Source organism: Aspergillus costaricaensis, assembly GCF_003184835.1.
Source record: "Aspergillus costaricaensis CBS 115574 unplaced genomic scaffold BO79scaffold_1, whole genome shotgun sequence".
Classification (NCBI taxonomy): Eukaryota; Fungi; Ascomycota; class Eurotiomycetes; order Eurotiales; family Aspergillaceae; genus Aspergillus; species Aspergillus costaricensis.
In genome coordinates, this window is record NW_020291801.1 from 456,799 (window position 1) to 473,792 (window position 16,994).

At 48.4% G+C, this 16,994-nt stretch overlaps 5 protein-coding genes across 5 annotated transcripts; 1 reads left to right on the top strand and 4 right to left on the bottom strand.

Moving 5' to 3' along the window:
• Positions 1-129: 129 nt before the first annotated feature.
• Positions 130-1,471, bottom strand: BO79DRAFT_261096 (uncharacterized protein; the record flags this gene model as incomplete). The annotated part of the gene is made up of 2 exons (XM_025686453.1): positions 130-1,129; positions 1,194-1,471. 2 exons carry the CDS (start codon positions 1,469-1,471, stop codon positions 130-132), a joined length of 1,278 nt encoding a protein of 425 aa, XP_025544992.1.
• Positions 1,472-2,106: 635 nt separating this feature from the next.
• On the bottom strand, positions 2,107-5,043 carry BO79DRAFT_261097 (glycosyltransferase; the record flags this gene model as incomplete). Its single annotated transcript, XM_025686454.1, has 6 exons — positions 2,107-2,983; positions 3,064-3,414; positions 3,474-3,858; positions 3,907-4,064; positions 4,119-4,743; positions 4,938-5,043. 6 exons carry the CDS (start codon positions 5,041-5,043, stop codon positions 2,107-2,109), a joined length of 2,502 nt encoding a protein of 833 aa, XP_025544993.1.
• Positions 5,044-5,963: 920 nt separating this feature from the next.
• Positions 5,964-8,995, bottom strand: BO79DRAFT_233978 (Zn(II)2Cys6 transcription factor; the record flags this gene model as incomplete). Its single annotated transcript, XM_025684324.1, has 12 exons — positions 5,964-6,239; positions 6,294-6,630; positions 6,711-7,210; positions 7,293-7,490; positions 7,591-7,605; positions 7,658-7,923; positions 8,028-8,246; positions 8,306-8,321; positions 8,374-8,528; positions 8,595-8,664; positions 8,738-8,775; positions 8,840-8,995. Coding segments are annotated over 12 exons (2,192 nt in total), but the record flags the coding sequence as incomplete, so codon positions are not given.
• Positions 8,996-10,015: 1,020 nt separating this feature from the next.
• On the bottom strand, positions 10,016-15,112 carry BO79DRAFT_223243 (ATP-binding cassette transporter; the record flags this gene model as incomplete). The annotated part of the gene is made up of 11 exons (XM_025683594.1): positions 10,016-10,424; positions 10,536-10,809; positions 10,883-11,072; positions 11,143-11,522; positions 11,585-12,155; positions 12,221-12,575; positions 12,645-13,240; positions 13,300-13,790; positions 13,843-13,939; positions 14,031-14,482; positions 14,563-15,112. 11 exons carry the CDS (start codon positions 15,110-15,112, stop codon positions 10,016-10,018), a joined length of 4,365 nt encoding a protein of 1,454 aa, XP_025544995.1.
• Positions 15,113-15,920: 808 nt separating this feature from the next.
• BO79DRAFT_108614 (uncharacterized protein) lies at positions 15,921-16,707 on the top strand (the record flags this gene model as incomplete). The annotated part of the gene is made up of 3 exons (XM_025677907.1): positions 15,921-15,995; positions 16,071-16,508; positions 16,576-16,707. Coding segments are annotated over 3 exons (645 nt in total), but the record flags the coding sequence as incomplete, so codon positions are not given.
• Positions 16,708-16,994: the final 287 nt, after the last annotated feature.

A 16,994-nucleotide genomic window follows, 5' to 3' on the forward strand; every position in this document is an offset into this window, starting at 1 on the left:
ACAAAGCTCAAAAACTTCTATGAGAGAGCTCAATATATAGTATCTCTATGAACTCGTATACTATGTATCCTTTGACAAACTCAAAGGGTGGCAATTGATACTTATACATACACTCCAGTGAAATCATACTCATAACAGCCAACTTTCAATCTTTGCCACAGTATCGGCAACCAATCGGTCGTAATATGTGCCCAGAGGAAGAAATATGGACTGGTGGGCGGTGATCTCTTCCATGCCCTCCATCCGTAGCGGAACCCAGAGCTGCTCTTTGCGGGCTGTTTCTGGAACATAACAGAATAGTCGTCCCGGTGGTCTGGGACGAGAACCCTCGGGCTTATTTCTCTGCTCGCCTAAATTGCATGAGCTTGACGATGACCGTATATCCACCCTGGTGGAAGAAAATTTCGTGTCGAGCAGTGACTCAGACGAGCGGTTGTCTGCCACCTTTCCTTGTATATCAGCTCGAATCTCAGGCAACACTAATGCAGAGTCTCCGTCTTTCACGCGATACTCATGTATTTGCGACGCTCTGTGCCTCAAGACCATCTTGTTTCCGTGATGATTACCGTTGGTGGTTTCGCTGTGTGGACAGGCAGTCGTGTAATAATTAACAAAGCGGACCCTCCCACCAGATTCATCGCGTTTTGCCCAACGGCAGAGTCTCTTGTGTCGTCTGAGAAGCCCAAAGTAGTCATTCAGACATCCGACATGATCGTAGTATGAGAAAACATACTGAAGAACAGAACGAGATAAATGACCCGAATGTTTTGCAAGGAAATGGCGCGCTCCATCCCACCCACTCCACTGGGCCCTGTCGACATCGTTGGTCAAGTTTGGATCGAACGTCGGATCGTCGTTTGCTATTTGACTGTCTGTGGTGCTCTGAGATGTGCGCCTACTCTCATTCTTTGCTTTTCGGCTAAATACCCTGCCGGCTGCCGTTGCAATGACGCGCGGATGGAGTCCAAGAAAAGGCGTATCAAAGGCCACCAGGCCAACAATCCTACTGTTCGGAACGTGGCCAGCGGTTGTGTAAGACTCGGAAAGTGCAATGTCTGCAGCCATGAGGCCTCCTATACTGTGACCGAGCAGTATGACATCCAAATCTGGAGCCATGTGTGGCGATAACCTGGAACAAAATGAATGCTCAATATAGAGGGCTAAGTGTGTTGCGGCTTGAGGTAATTGCTTACCATCGGCTGATATCGTCGCAAGCAACACGTATAGGTCCTCTGGTTTTATAGCGGGGGTATATCTTGGTGTATGTGATGTGGGTTTGAGCCAATGAGACCTTAAGTATATCGTGGACTTCCCTAGGGAAGTTACAAAAGCTCTCCTCTGAGCCTAGAAAGCCATGGATGTATATCAGGAGTAACCTGCGCTTTCCTTCGTGTCTTGGTAATTCATCGGGATTATAAGAAGCGTCCCGCCATGCGTCGAGAGTAAAGTTGTCAGAGGCGTGTTCTTTCATTGTTGACCCTGAAGACCGTTCTCAGTAGAATATCCATCGTGAATGAATCTCTGCTGACACAAGAAGTAGCAGCTGTGTGTAAGAAATGAGTTGCTCTCCAGTAGATCCCAAAATGTTTAAGTGATTCACAAGTAGCAGATCCTACATGTCCGCCTGCGGCTCTATTCTTAGAATATATCATGGGAGCGAATACGAGGTGGTAATTAGGGCCTTTTCTTCCCCTTTATTTCTCTCGCTCTTGCAGAAGAATCAGGAATAGAAATATACGCCAAGGCGTAGATCAATGACGATTGGTAGCCTCCAGACCCACTCGTATTCGTTTAGATATTTAGACGTTTTCGATCAGCCACAGGCAAATGCATTTTTCTGTGCCCTCACTGGCCACCCAGCGGTCGGATGTGTCTGGTACAGTTTTGAATGTGTTGATTTTGGTAGCCTAAAGTACGTTATGCTTAGAATCCACAGGGTTATCTGAAGTAAATTGTCAGGCTCTATGATCCATTTACTGGTTCTAGTTATTAAAGAGTTTTTAAAATGAAGAAAACGTGGTAAAATCAAGTCCTGCTCCCAGAACGGATACCGATAAAAACCCTCAACCTCTGCGCCAACAAAACCATGGTACTGAAATATCACGTTCAGGCATCCTTAGTACTCTTCAATTTCTGCCGAAAAGTGGCTACGATATTGTCCGTCGCTGTATGCTGGCCGCTCTCCAGTAACCACGTTCCCTCGCTGTGGCGCTGTTGGGCGATGAGTTTTCTAATACGCGACTGACCTGACGATCGTAAACTCTGCGCGATACCAGCAGTAGAGTATGCCATGAGGCCAAACATAGCAGAGCCGGATTTAGCTGCCATATTAGTTACCCCTTTGCCAACTCCTTTGATCGCACCTTTCGCACCCTCCTTCTGAAGACCCTGGTATGGCTTAACAACTATGTCGCTAACCGCCTCCGCCATTCCCCATGCAAATCCTTTCCCAGCAACAGCAAACCCGCTCTTGATGTCAGTAACTGGACCGTGGTCTCGAGGCTCTTCACCATACAGCCGAGGGACGTTGCGCAGCCCTTCAGCCAAAGCAAGGGGAAAGTCAACAGTCGTGCCCTTAATCATGGCAGGACCAACGCTGCCCAAACTTTTGGCAGACGCAGCTGCCATCCTACCAAAAAGCTTTCTTTTGCCAGTACCCGATCGCTTTTGCGCGTCTGAATCCGCAGACACCGTAGAGTTGTTGCTACTGGAAATACTCATAGCGCGTGGTTCCTTCTCGTGATTTGTCGAAACGGTATCGACAGATAGATTGTCTGAAAGATTTTCGACGGAGAGGTTGGACCTGCTGCTTGATGGTTGATCTTCGCGCTCCTCCTTGAACTTGTGATACTCCAGAGCAGGCTTGTAGAAGGCTCCCAAAATAGAGTCGGCAACATCGGTGGCTGTGCCAACCACTGCAGACGCTCCGCCCGTGACGGGGTCCCATCGGCGATTCTCAATGAAGATTGGGCGGATGGCATGCCTATAAGAAACTTTCATCAGACGCTGAACGCAGTCAAACGGAAAGCAACATCCTCGAGGTTGTCAATCTCTTGTACGTACATCGTCAAGCTTTTTGCATCAATGGATCCATCGGCGATTAGTACCTCTGCGGCAATCTTTGAAAGCTTGAATTTCCTACGTTTTTGGCGGAGCGACCACACTGCAGGTAGACCGGGATCTAGATCACACTGCAGACACTCAAGTGGGAGGTTCCGGTGAAATGAGGCGACTGCAGCCTTTACACCTGCTTCGGACTGCATTTTGGCAGCTATAGCAACGGCTGACATGCGCGCTTGCTCGCTAAGGCAGTATCGAATCCCTTCGGCCAGCCTGTCGACTGTAAGTTCTTTATGTGGAATAGGAGTAGGACCAGCGCCTGCTGCAGCGACCATATCTCCCCAGAAGGGCTGGCTATGGAGATTGTTAGCAAAAGATTAAACAGCGGTATATAGTCTTCCATAACCACTCACTCTCCAAAAAAGGGTACAACGATTGTGGGCTTGGATTTTCGTAACCCGCAAGCTGTCGTGCCCGCACCTCCATGATGCACAACAGCTGCTACGCGGTCAAATAGCCATTCGTGAGGGCAATCCCCGATGAAATAAATGTTGTCATCGTGCATCCCGCCTAAGTTGGACCAGCCTTTGGAAACAATAGCTCGTACGCCTGTTGCACGTACAGCGTTGAGGACAATACCGGTGATGCTTTCTGGGTCCTCCAATACAATACTACCAAATCCAATATAAATTGGGGGTGGACCAGCAGCAAGAAAGGCCCGCAAGTCAGCCGGGGGATCATATCTCGGGGCATCCCGGAAGAAGAAACCACAGACGTCTTTATGGGGGGAGGGAAATGCTGTTAGCATAGAGTGCATTATATATGACGGATATAGTGGCCACCCACCGATATAAGAAGGCCAATCTGACGGCTTGGGAATGAGGGCCGGGGACCAGCAATATGTAAATGGTATCTTCAAAATCTCTGCAAGACGAGGCCCTTCGAACATAGCTACTTCGTCCAAACCAAGCTCTTTTCGCCATTGATTGATCACATCGCCCACCCTAATCGCGTCAGTATACATCAAGTAGACTCTATGTTTTGGTAGAACTCCCTACCCTTGCCAAGTCAGCCAGTTAACCACGGCGTAAGAGACAAAATTCCTGAACCCTTGGTCTTCGTCACCACTACCAGTTACATTTGCCAGGGGGTGAGGAAAGGCTTTCGTGCTGGTCCAGGGCATAGTGAACATCAAATGTACGGGAATACTTAAAGCCTGGGCGCAGTGGATGTGAGCAAAGCTGGGAGGGTTGGCGATGATGGCATCAGCTACGAACGGCCGCTGGGTCGCCATATCAGGCTCGATACACGATTGCCAGCACCCGTCCAACATTTTCCGGATCATGGCTCGCTTGCGCCCAATTTCACCTGCCTGTAAGCTCCGCATACTGGGAATGAGACCGGGATTCTTAACCATGTAGGCCATCAGCTCCTCCGGATCGCCCCCGATAGGATAAAATTCCAGCCCTGAGCCCCGGACGAAATCTTCGAATACATCATGAGTAGCCAGTCTCACCCGATGTCCATATCGCTGCAGTTCGTTTCCGAGGGCAATGAATGGTTGCACATCCCCTCGACTGCCTACCACCTGGATCAGAATATTCAACTTTACCTTCCAGGAGCTTTCTAGGTATGCCGGCGGAGAGCCAAGACTAAGGTCATTATCATCGGTGGCTTGCGGTTCTATCTCGGAATACTCGGGCGGTGGTGTCGTAGGTCGTGGTGAATAATGAGAAGTGTACAGCTTAGAGAATCGCCGTACCAGCGTAGTGTTGTAGTCGATATCAACGCGCCCGTCACCTGCAGATGTAATCAGCCCCGTATCCCTCAATGGCTTGGGTGGAACCCTCCCGTGACGGTCGACGAGGGATGCATACTGGTTATTTTGATGCCGCTTTTGCGGTCGGCAGCAATTGGCGTTGGGGGGATGGTGACTGGATCACCGGGTAACTCGAATACCCCGGGATGGCTGCTGCTTGCCATGGTTGGGGTCATAACTGAATCCCCCGGCAGCTCGAATACCTCCGCATTTCTGTTGCTAGCCATGGACTGGACTGAGACGCAGCGAATGAAGGAAGACGCAGAGTAATCCACAGAATCTTAGAGTACTCAGAGGACAATGGTGTAAAGATCAAAGATTTACATTTTGACTCCTCTGGAAACTATGGTAAGGGAACGGCGAGAGACAGGGCCCTGAACCAGACTGCAGATCGGAGAAAGTGGCGTGCCCTGGAACTTAGCAAGAAAACATCCTTGGGGAAGAATGTGCCAAGTACCAACCCAGATATACGAAAACGAGCGGGGCCCCAAAAGGACGATCGTATCGGAAAGCCGGGCTCATACCAGTGATGCTCACTGTAAAACTATTTAGTGTTGAGAGATCATGTCTCGCAATTGTATCATTGCCATTATCTCCGGTCGACTGGCGGTATGATATTAGATATATCTGTATATTCATTGTTATTCCTGGTGGGGAGGTTTCTCGTTACAGCCACACAAGGTCAATTTCGACAGTTTTTGTCACTATGATAAAGCTATGGACAGGCTTTAAGAGGATCAAAGGTAAGAAGCGCACACAAATGCGAATCATCAAGTTGTATTACCTGCTGAATAGGTTTGCCTTCATCGAAAATTCTACATAAAAGCTCTTATCTACTTCCAAAGAAAGTCGAAAGCAGGGCAGTCCTCCGTTCGTATTCGTATATATGGCTCCCGCGGATGGCTGGGCTGTGGAAGTTAAATGTCAAACCCCTGTTGCAGGAGTGGAATCTCTAAATGTTTATTGATTATAATGATTTGATAGTCGCACGCCACCGGTAGATTCCTGCTGCTGTAAAAGCAGTTCCCCTAACCTCTCAAGTGCCAAGCAAACAGTTGGTGGGAGGAGGGCAAACAACAGTGGTGGCCAATATGGGAGAAGTTCCGTTCCCTAAACGTTTCTCCTTAATAATTCGTATTCAGAGATCATGTCCGAATTCCGGAACTACAAAACCAAACAAGCTTTGTATATTGAAGGATGCCGCCATCATGTTCTCGGGCATGCTGCCATGCACCGTGGTGTCTGCCATCACCGGGTAGTGAAGATAGTCACTTGGATCCCAAAACTCCATAATGTCATCTTGCAAGCAGACATCATTGATACTGGTGTGGTTGTTTGATTGAGCCAACTGCTCAGAATCCTAGCTAAGATTAGAAAAGAAACTAAAATAAAAATCCCGATACTCAAGACTTACCTGGAAAGCTAATGTAGATTCAACGTTAGAGGAGCCTATTTCGCACGGTCCTGCACCTCTTTCCTCATCTTCCCTTTCCTGCACCTCTGCCTCTTCTTGTTGCTGGTGCTGTGGTTGGTTTCTGCCATAATCCCTGATATACTGTCTTGCGATGTGAGCGAATTCGGTCAGAAGCGACGCGGGCACAAAACCCCCAGACTTGTACTCCAGTAGACTAAAATGCCCAGCTGCGACATCTAACAGTGAGAGATTGTTGGGGGTTTCTGGATGCATCGGGTTGTGGATGACAAAGTCAAATAGAATGAATAATGCCCCAAGTGGTAGGGTGGCCAGAATGCTGTCTCAAAAGTTAGCCTTTCGCACAGCGACCACGTTGATATCACTTGACTCAGCCTGAAAAGAGGTGTTCTTGCTTACAAAAGCGGCGTATAGGCAGCTATGTCGATATTCTTGCTTTCCTCCACAACGGCTCTTGCTGTATCCATCAGCAGTCGCCTGGTCTTCTCCTGCGATGGAGACTGATCTTGTCGACCTATATAAACCTTAAGTCTTGCCAGGGCGATGATCAAACCATAGTACGAGAACTTGGTTTGGAGTACAACCGTCTTAAAACTCGTCTGAATGAAGGAAGATGAAGAACAGGGGGCCACGTGCGGCTTATGAGACTGAGACAGCCTACCAGGACGATAGTGCTCTGGTAGTGCGAATCGCCATCGCTCCAACCGAGCTTCAATATTCTGGATCGCCGCATAATACGACTCTGGAGGTTGGATTGCAGCACTCACTGAAAAGAGGGAAGTATATGCAAGTGAGAGAATTCGACCGAAGCTGATGGCTGATAAGAACCAGTTAAGTCCTTCAAAGACGGATTCTGGGACATCGGGGACAGGACAGCCGATGTCATGATCGGGAATCATCTGGTATGAGATAAGTCGATGCTCACTCCGCCTGTCCCAAATTGAAGCCAAGAGTTTGATATTATAACATTTGGTCACGTACCGAGCCTTTGTGGTTCTGGAAGCACAATCCCTTCTCCATGTAGTAGATTACCCAGAAGGTCCTATGACAGGTGTCTTTGTACCGCTGGTCCCCGTTGCTCAGTGCTCGATGGTATCCAAGGCTTTGAGCCATTCGGGCAGCCTCCATCAGCAAGATTTCGTCGATCTGAAGACAGCAAGTAGTCGTGGCGAAGATTGACTAGATAGATCGAATCAATGAATCAGTTACTCCCAAGCTTTTGATATCATTTGTCCTCTTTCGGCGCGGGGTATTTCTCATCTCAGTGACATCGCCTTACCATGGCAACCAAAGCCTAATTCAATCTTATCAGTTAAGTCCACTCTATTGCCACAATATTGACGTACTTGAAGACTCATTAAGGCCTCCCTGGGAATCAATATATCCGACACGAGACCCAAAGAAACTTGGAAAAGCTTCCACGCCCTGCCATTACCTGGGTCAAAGGCCCCGCCTTCATGGTACTGGCATCCTAGAGCCAATATTGTGTGATACAGGGCCGAGAAAGCACAGCTAGATGCCAGAGTTTCAGACAGGTTGGGCCCGAACACCTTATCCTCGAACTTTTGACGATCGAGGAAAGGGTAAATCGGATGCAGTTGATGGAAGTAAGCTGTGCAGTTGAGACACCAGTTTGTTAATGAAGGAAGAGAAGGCTAAACTGGGGTATACGTGGAAGGACACCAAAGAAGACCAAATGAGAAAGGGAAAACACACTATTGACGTAGAGCCTGACATTTTCCAGCGAAACGTCCTCTGTATCAGACGGCTTTCCAAAAGTGATGTGTGAAATCGAGGACGGACCCTCGGCAAGAAGTCGCGATCGAATGACGGATTCGATGTTCTCAACCAGCTCCCTGAGTCGGTCATTGCCCAACCGGTGCGACAGAGAGTTTATTCGGTGCTCCGTGAAGAAGGCAAGGCTGGAACTAGTCACTTGAAGAAAGAGATTCAGAGAGACCGTGAATGAAATATAGAATACAGCGGCAGCATACCATCATGATCGGACGCCTGGGGATAATAGTCAGTTCAAACTCTATAGAGATGGTACTCCGTAACTGACCCTTAGCAAAGCAAAGTTATCCCTCAGAATGCTACTGCGACCTTTATTTTCCAATATCTGGTCCAGAAACAGAGATGAAAGAGTCGGTTGAATGCAGGCTTCTTCGACCCAGGAGTTGACGAGCGGTATGTGGTGTCGACTGGTTGTATGATACCCTTGATCTTTTAGCCCCCAGATTATGCATGTGCAAGAGACGAGAACTAGTACTGGCGAATACATACTGCTGGTCTGCGGTGCTTTTGATCTCAGCTTACGTTTGGTCTGGGTGAAATGACAGGTCTCGTTGCGTTTCTAGATCGATAACCCCTATTAGGACCATCGGACCAATAAAGATATCCACTTAAATGATCAATGAACATCTTACAATACAGTGGATGCATCTCGAGCGTTGCTGGGGATCCACTAGAATTGGAATTATTATCTTCCGCTCGTTCCCCAGAGCAAGAGGGTTCGGAGGACAACGTACTAATGCAGCGAACTTTCCGGTTCCTGCACTGGTCACAGGCTTTGCAGGTCTTCGCCTCGGTCAATCGGCCCTTTTTCTGATCGGTCGCCATTTCGGGCGATGAAGATTCCCGCAAACTGGAAGGCGCTCGGCCCTGGGTAAATCGCTCGGACATCATACTATCGTATCTAGCATCATAATCTCGGGGTGACGAGGAGAGAAGAGGAAGGAATCCGGTACTGGCTTTCCTTAAAATAAAGTCTCGGTCTTCGGTGAGACACACTGCGCCACAACACTAGGGTTCCTTCGGAAGCTTCACTCCACCTGCCCAATGCTAATTTGATCGCCCGTGCCGTTTGCAATTCCATCTACCACCAGAACCACGGAATCTGCTCGCACATAGTTGGTCCCCCCTCGGCCTTGAAGGTGAATGAGCCTGCTTTTACATGAAATTACCAGAAATAGAAAAAATATCAATATTTATCTTCAGCTGGAATAAAAGGATGATCGGTCTCACTCGAAAATTGCTACCACTCGTCGGTTAATGAGATGTGCAGAAGCGCGCAACTCTAGGATCAGCTGTTACAACCCCGGGTTAAGTGCAACTCTGCACAGGCTCGACGAGGAATGTCGTAAATGCATCTAGAGTAGAACACATAAGAGCCCATACTTATACATCTAAAATTAAGTTTTGGCTGTCGCCTTGACTTTCAAGTACTCAAGGCACTGTAGGCTTGATGAGGGTAGCTAGCATACAAACACTCGTCTGCACCACCTTTCAGATAGAATAGCTGCGTGGCACTATTCGGCTTTATCTCTTCACTTCTGTTCAAAATCACTACTTCCTTTGCTGGTCCTATCAGATCCTTCTTCATTCCAGTTTGACAGACATGTATGTTCAGGTAACTCATTTTACGGATGTCAAGTAGTGATTCAAGGGTTCCAATACCAGCTGATAGTAGCTTGTTGGGACACATAGTCAGAAAGGAAGGTGGTTACTATGCCTAGGAGTATCAATTGTATGATTTATTGATTGGCTGAGTTATTAAGATACATATGTTTCGATGACTGTTAACATTAGAAACAAATTAATGGCTGGCCTTTCCTAAATTCCACCGTTGAGATGCACTATTCAGCACAGTATGTCCAAGCACGGATGCCAATAGGGTTCTGTGTGTGTTCTCCATGACAATGATGTCAACCCTTGCTCCTTCTTGGCACGCGAACTAGCTTATACACAGCTAAAGCCGCCACGGCATTGAAAACAACATAGACCAGAACAAGGGCGAAATTCCTCCAGCGATCCTCGAACCGAATATTGATTGTAGAGAGATAATCATTCGTGCTGCTCAACGGACAAAACTGGCAATGCTCGGTGTTATATGGGTCGACCAAGTATCCGCCGGACAACGAGATATAAGATGCCATGTACGAGCCACATGACTGACCTTCTGGCGGGAGAAACCTAACATATTCATTGGGTGCACATTCGATCGCCGCGTTCGCTACACCGGTCGAAAGAAGACCTGAAGCGAGCCAGGTAAACGGAGAGACATAGTACATGAATATCCAGAAGCCGGGTAACGAGGACTTTTTGACGAGAATACTGTTTTCGTGGTAATGGTGAGTTGGATGATGTTATCACAAGGAGCAAATAATGCTCATATACTAGTGTCTAGCACAGGGGCAGGAGGCAAGAAATATTAAATCCACTTACCCACAGAACGTCATGCAGAGCATGTAGCATATATTCCCAACACTGCTAGCAGAATCGGCACTATCCATCCCAGCGATAAGGGTATGCGTAAAGGTACTAGTGAACATCATGAAGGCCCAGATGAACAGGAACATTAGGCAGCCGCGCGGGGCGACTTCGTGGGTGGAGGTAGCGTTCTGATACAGTCCGATAGGATAGTACCAGCAAAAGTAGGCCACCACTGCCATCAACGTGTTCCAGAAAATCTCAATCGCGAGGTTGCTCAGCATCAAGACTGTGTCATAAGTTAGCCCAGTCGGTATGTGTGAGCCTATCCTGTTTGTATTGAATCACACTACGTGCCCTACCTTTCCAGTCATACATTTTGGAGGGCCTCTCACGCGCCTCATAAACATCTCGCTGATCGATGAACTGAGGCATAATCTGCTCGCTGAGTTGCCCGAACATGCTCAATAACATCATCACTGCGTACATCTGGTTCTGGAGCCCCTGGATGGTGTTCGGCGCGTTGTAAAAGCTGAAGCCGATGAACAAACTCTGGAGATTTTCAGTTAAATTGCACAGGCAGATAGTGTACAAGACAGCTTTGCTTAGTGCAAGTACTTACCGATCCCACGGTGAGGCAGACTTTGGAATATATATACGACGGACTTCGCCAGTACTGGCCTGCGATACGTTTCTGAACGAGCCACCACTGCTGCAGAGAAGACGAAGCATAAGCCCTATTGCTTGGCTGTCTCAACATCTGCATATGAGGTGTTACGCTCATGGTAGTCCTAGATTCTCGGAGCTTTTGCAATTTCGCTCGAACTGATTGGTGCTCAGGCGAGTCTCGCCAGACCTTCGGCCAATCGACAGTGGTATCTGATCCCGGTGCGGCCCCAATCACTTCCAACATCCATTCAGCTGGATTGGCGCCTGGAGGACACCGTGTTCCTCCGTTGGTCTCCAAGTATCGGATGAGGGTAGCCGAATTCTGCCCAATTTCTGCCAAGAATAATGATTTCTACCGTTAGCACATGCTTGTCTGTAGGCGCGGAGGGACGAACCTCCAAAGTACACAGTTTTGCCGCCTTTTGCTAGAAGCAGCAGATTGTCAAACTGCTGGAACAAGATAGCTGACGGCTGGTGAATGGTGCACAGAATGGCCTGGCCACTATGTGCAAGTCGTTTCAGGAGCTGGCAAATAGTCCACGATGTCTGTGAGTCCAGTCCAGAGGTCGGTTCATCCAAGAAAAGAAGCAATTCAGGCTTTGCAGCCAATTCAATACCAATGGTAAGACGTCTGCGCTGTTCAATGTTCAGCCCTTCACCGGGGATACCAACAATGGCATCCGCATACTCTTCCATCTCAAGGAGCCTGATCACTTCCCCCACATGGGCGAGCTTCTCCTCCCGTGGCACGTCAGAAGGCTGCCGGAGGAGTGCACTAAATTCAAGTGACTCACGCACACTGCATGTTGAGAGATGTACATCTTGCTGTTGCACATAGCCTGTTTTGCGCTGGAAGGAAGTATCACTTTGCGCACCGTTGACGAGCATGTCGCCCGTAACGACCCCAGTAGTAACCCGTTTGGCAAGGACGTTAAGTAGGGTCGTTTTTCCGGCACCAGAAACACCCTAGGATTGGTCTTGTGTTAGGGTTTTCCAGACACTGGTATTATTAGTGAGATCAATTTACATACCATCAAGGCAGTCAAAGTTCCAGGTTGAACCCATCCGTCGACATGGTCCAGGATCCGCCGAACCTCTTTTTTATTCTTGATATCGTAGCATACGTCTTGCCAGTGGAAAATGTGGCTTTTAGCAGGCAGAGTGTCCGTGCTTTGGATGCCGTCTAACTGCACCATCTTGATCCCGGGTGGCCGGAGCGCTTCTTCGTCACCACTCGCCACGCGCCACGTAGACTTCTTCTTGACAAGATGGCTACGGCGAAAGATGAGTACTTCACCCCTACTCTTAGCCATACTGAGCACCTCAGTCGCCACCAGGTATGCGGTTGTGAAGATGAACCAAAATGCAACCAAAACCCCCACGTTCCTGTAAGACGTCAGCCACATTCTCCTATTTAAGCGACCTAGCTTCCGGGTGATAATTGGAGCAGTTTACCTCCACTTGTTGGATTGGTTGTAATCGAATTTGTCGTTGATATATATGTCTCCCTGAATTGTAGTTGAGCCGATCATGTTTCCAACCTCTGCACAAGCTTGGTTGTTGACACCGGCAGCATGGTAGTCTGGCCCTGAGGGGACAACGATTGAGCAGGAGAATTCACGGTTGTGGAATCCATTAATCATCAAAGATTCGAAGGCGTAACTGAGCGGATTAACATAAGCCATCCATCGTGACCATCCGGGCATATACATGGTTGGCATTGTGAAGCCAGTGTACATGATCAGACCTAAAACTAGTAAAGCAGCGGGCACCATTGCCTGCGACATGGTACGCGATACCGATGCAATCGTCCGAAATAGGCCGGATGTCACCATCGTGCTGAGAAAAGCAACGAAGAGGAAAAAGAACACAGCCCCGGCCTCTCGTCGCAGGTTGGCCATAAGATATAATGTTAGATTGAAGACCAACGTGTTGAGCACTTTATACGGAATGTCAGTGAGCATGCTGGCCACAGCCTCTGCAGATGGGTGGTAGAGAGCAAATTGCTTGTGTTTCTCCACCACAGGCCGTTGTTCGTACAGCGTCAAAATCTGGGCATGGTTAGTGTTAAGCGTTAATGGAGCAGGCCAATCTATCAACAAATATTCACCTCTAAGACGCTAGCAAATGCACTCAGAAGCAGTGCAAAGAAGATCAATCCTCCTCTGCCATAAAAGCTATTCGTGTCGTCTTTCATATTGAAGAAGACGCTTCCCAAGACCAGAGCCATGACGGTATTGCCCCCAAGCTGGATATACGTCAAGGAGGGATCGGCAAGCAGACGCTTCCAGCCACGCCAAAGGCATAATGTTGTCTGTTGCATATACGACAATGTATATGGAGATTTAATTCTCTGGCTGCTCGCCTGTTGGGCCTTACGGGAGGCCACGAACTCATCCCTACTATCGCCCCCGAGACTGAATTTCTTCTCGTATACCTCAATACGACTCATCAGCTGCTGGCTCTGCTGACTTTCCTTCCATATTCTCTCAAAGTCCGTTGCCGTGACAGGTACTTTGTATGCGAACCCTGGTCGCACACGGCGTTCCTTGGGACTGGTCATTGAGGTGAGAAAATCCGGTGTGGTCTGTTGTTCGGGGCCTACATATTCTTCCCGTTAGAAACAACAAATAGGACCGCCGTGGGACCTTACACTCAAAACCCAACTCTTCAAAATACGCGCGTGCTTCAGATGTCGGTCCGAAATATATCTGCCGTCCTTCATATAGGAGCATGACATTGTTGAAAAGCTTGCGCGCGGTAATATGGTGAGTCACAAAGGTGTCCAAAGATGGAGAGAGAAGAAAGGAAGAAGAGAATTCTGGGGAGGGGAATGCGTACATCATATGCCTCCTGGGGCGCTTGGTATAGAGAGACCAGGACAGATGACTGTAGAAGTTCCGTGGCCGTACGAAGTGTTCGGCAGAATTCGACAGCATTAGCACTGTCCAAACCACGGGTGCTGTTGTCCCAGCATTGTAACGCAGCATCACTGAGTGCTGCTTCGGCAATGCTCACGCGTTTTCGTTCTCCTCCGCTTACTCCCCGGATGAAGTCATTCCCAACGACAGTGTTCGCTGTATGCGAGATACCGAATATGGCCATGATCACATCCCGCAGAAGCATGGAATATTCTTGTACCTTCAGTCCGGGTGGCAATTCTCGCGGTGCTCTGGCATGAGCTGCAAAGGAAAGCGTGTCTCCCACTGACAACATTGGAAAATGCACATCATTCTCACCGACATAGATAGCCTCACCGCGGAAGTAGCTATGCATTTCTTTGTTGGAAACGCCTGAGGCATAGCAGTGAGTAACCAGGTCAGAATAATCCGAAACTTTTAGCATGAATGAACCGGAACGCTACCACACATACCTCGATAATTCATCCTGACCTTGTCGCCCAAAAATAACCCTTTCATATGGCCAGAAATTGTTTTCAGTAACGTTGAACAGCCGGAGCCCGGAGGTCCAAGGACCAAAAGCATCTCGCCGGTGTTGACTAGCCCATCCAAGTCATGAATAATATCAATCCGGTGTTTACGTCTTGGTGTTATCAGCGATAGGATGCTGTTTCCCACGCTCTTCTGATAGTCTGTGTAGTTACCGAAGCCATACACGTTGAGGTTGCGAAAAGATACTCCGGACCTCCGGCGTCGTCCTGATTCCAGATTGCCATTCTCATATTCGACGAGAGCTTCTATCCAAGCGCGTGTGTCGAAGTTGGAGCACCGAGGGTCAAGTTTCGAGTCACAGGAGGGATAGAAAATGTTACTGTATGTCTCGTCTACCCCCATGGTCACGGTACTCTCTGAGAAACGGCTTGCCAATCTGCGAATTGTTTGGTCAGAATTGCTGTATACTGTTTGTTGTTGCCTTTCTTCGTCTCCATCGCCCGTGCAGGTCAAGGGAAACCTGGATTTCATGGTGCCGATCCGTTGGGATGAGCCCTTGGTTATGGTAATATACTGTCGGAAAGTCCTCGGTGTATATGCGAAGAAATTTTTGAAGCTTATAGCGCTCGCTTTAGTTTCTGTTCTCTTTATATCCTGTTCACAATATCTCTTCACATCCGTCAGTTAGCAGCAAACTTGATTAGAATTACTACCCCGATGTTTCTGCTGATTACTGATGCCTGAACTGTTTCCCCTTCCGTGTCATCTGGTAGAATAGGGCTTTCGGTCTTCGGGATTGGAGCCAGACCGATCTCGGTACTCGGGGGAACTCGAAAAGATGACACTCTGCTGGTACATCTAAGCCATTCCGAACATATCGTTGAGCGAAGTCTAATCTAGGTCATCATTGTTTCAAAATATGACGCGGCAAAGGCAGATCCTTTGGGCACCGGAGCAAATAATGGATGCATGCCTCCCTGAAGAGCAGTCGAGACATAGCGTTCTCTGCTTTTGTTCTTGTGGTATCTTTTCTTTCGCCTTCGTCCTCTATGAACTGCAATTATGATGTCCGCCGATATTGGACAATACCCAGAATCTTTATCCCTGAATTACAGTCTAGAGAAGCAGAAACTCCGAATTCTGATATTTTGGTTCCTGGTATTCATAGACTCAGTTGCCCTTCCCATCGGGCTCTACTATCTTCTCACCCGATGCACGACTTTGTCCACCACGACCAGTATGATGACCTCCAAGGTTTGCAACTTGAGCATCTAAATAACTGTTCTGTCTGGCAGTTTTTAATATATTAACCCTGACCCTGTTCGGTACTTTTGTTACGGAAACATTACAGAGATCGTGGAGTCTGTGGCGAAAGGAATCCAAGGTTCGCGTTCGCAACGCAGGCCGCTACTATGTGAATAATACCTCAACCTATCGCTTCACTCCACACCCTGTCTAGTTGCGAGTTAATCTAACTGAGTCCTCCTAGTTCGATTTCACCCACTGGAATATCCTCGTCGCCTGGGTCATTATTATTGCCGAACTGGTTCTGGGAACCATCCCCGACCCCCCCTGGATACGCATGCTGGCTGTGCCTGTGCCTTCGCTCTTCTTTATCTTTTCTATCGAGATGTTAATCTTCGAGTTCATGCACGTTTTGAAGATGTCTGTCCCATTCCGCATTTCCTCAATCGCGAAAGGCGACCCAATGCGGCCCGCTTTCTACCCACTCATCGAAGACATCATCGCGGTCGATGGAAATGGAGGAACAGAATTCCGGGACCGTTTAGATCAACGCTACAATGCGAGTCCTCCATTCCGTAACATGCTACATCGATTGACGATACTGTGGATGGTTCCTCAAATGCTGGTGGCCGGGGGAACGTTAGCTGGGATCGTGATTGTTGACCATGAGCTGGCTTACACGGTACGTAATATTACCTCCGAAGTTGATTGTGAGACATGAGGCTGAGGTTATGTGAGTGATACTGCAGCTTGGCTGGTCAGTCCCTGCTATTTGGGCAGGGATCTGGGCTATGGTAATGGTGATCTGTATCAGGGTAGAATTACGGCGTGAGCGGCATTATTGGGACGGGGTGCGACTGACCCAACAGCTGCAGATGGATAGGCCGTACAACTCAGAAGTTTCGGCTCAATTTGAGGGAGAACGCACCTCAGTGCACTCTAGACAATACTGCTTGGGCTGCGACGGTAGGGCGACACGGGTGGTAGACTGTATCATGTCAGAAGGTCGATAGTTTTCATTCCCGCGATGATGAATATGCATAGAAATGTTCCTAGATAGAGGTGGAGTCAAAAAGGGGGCACATGAGGAGAAGGAGGGTATGAGGTCAAAGGGGTTAGGCGTTCTGGTTTTCTACCGCCAATTTTCTACGTATCTTCTTATTACCTC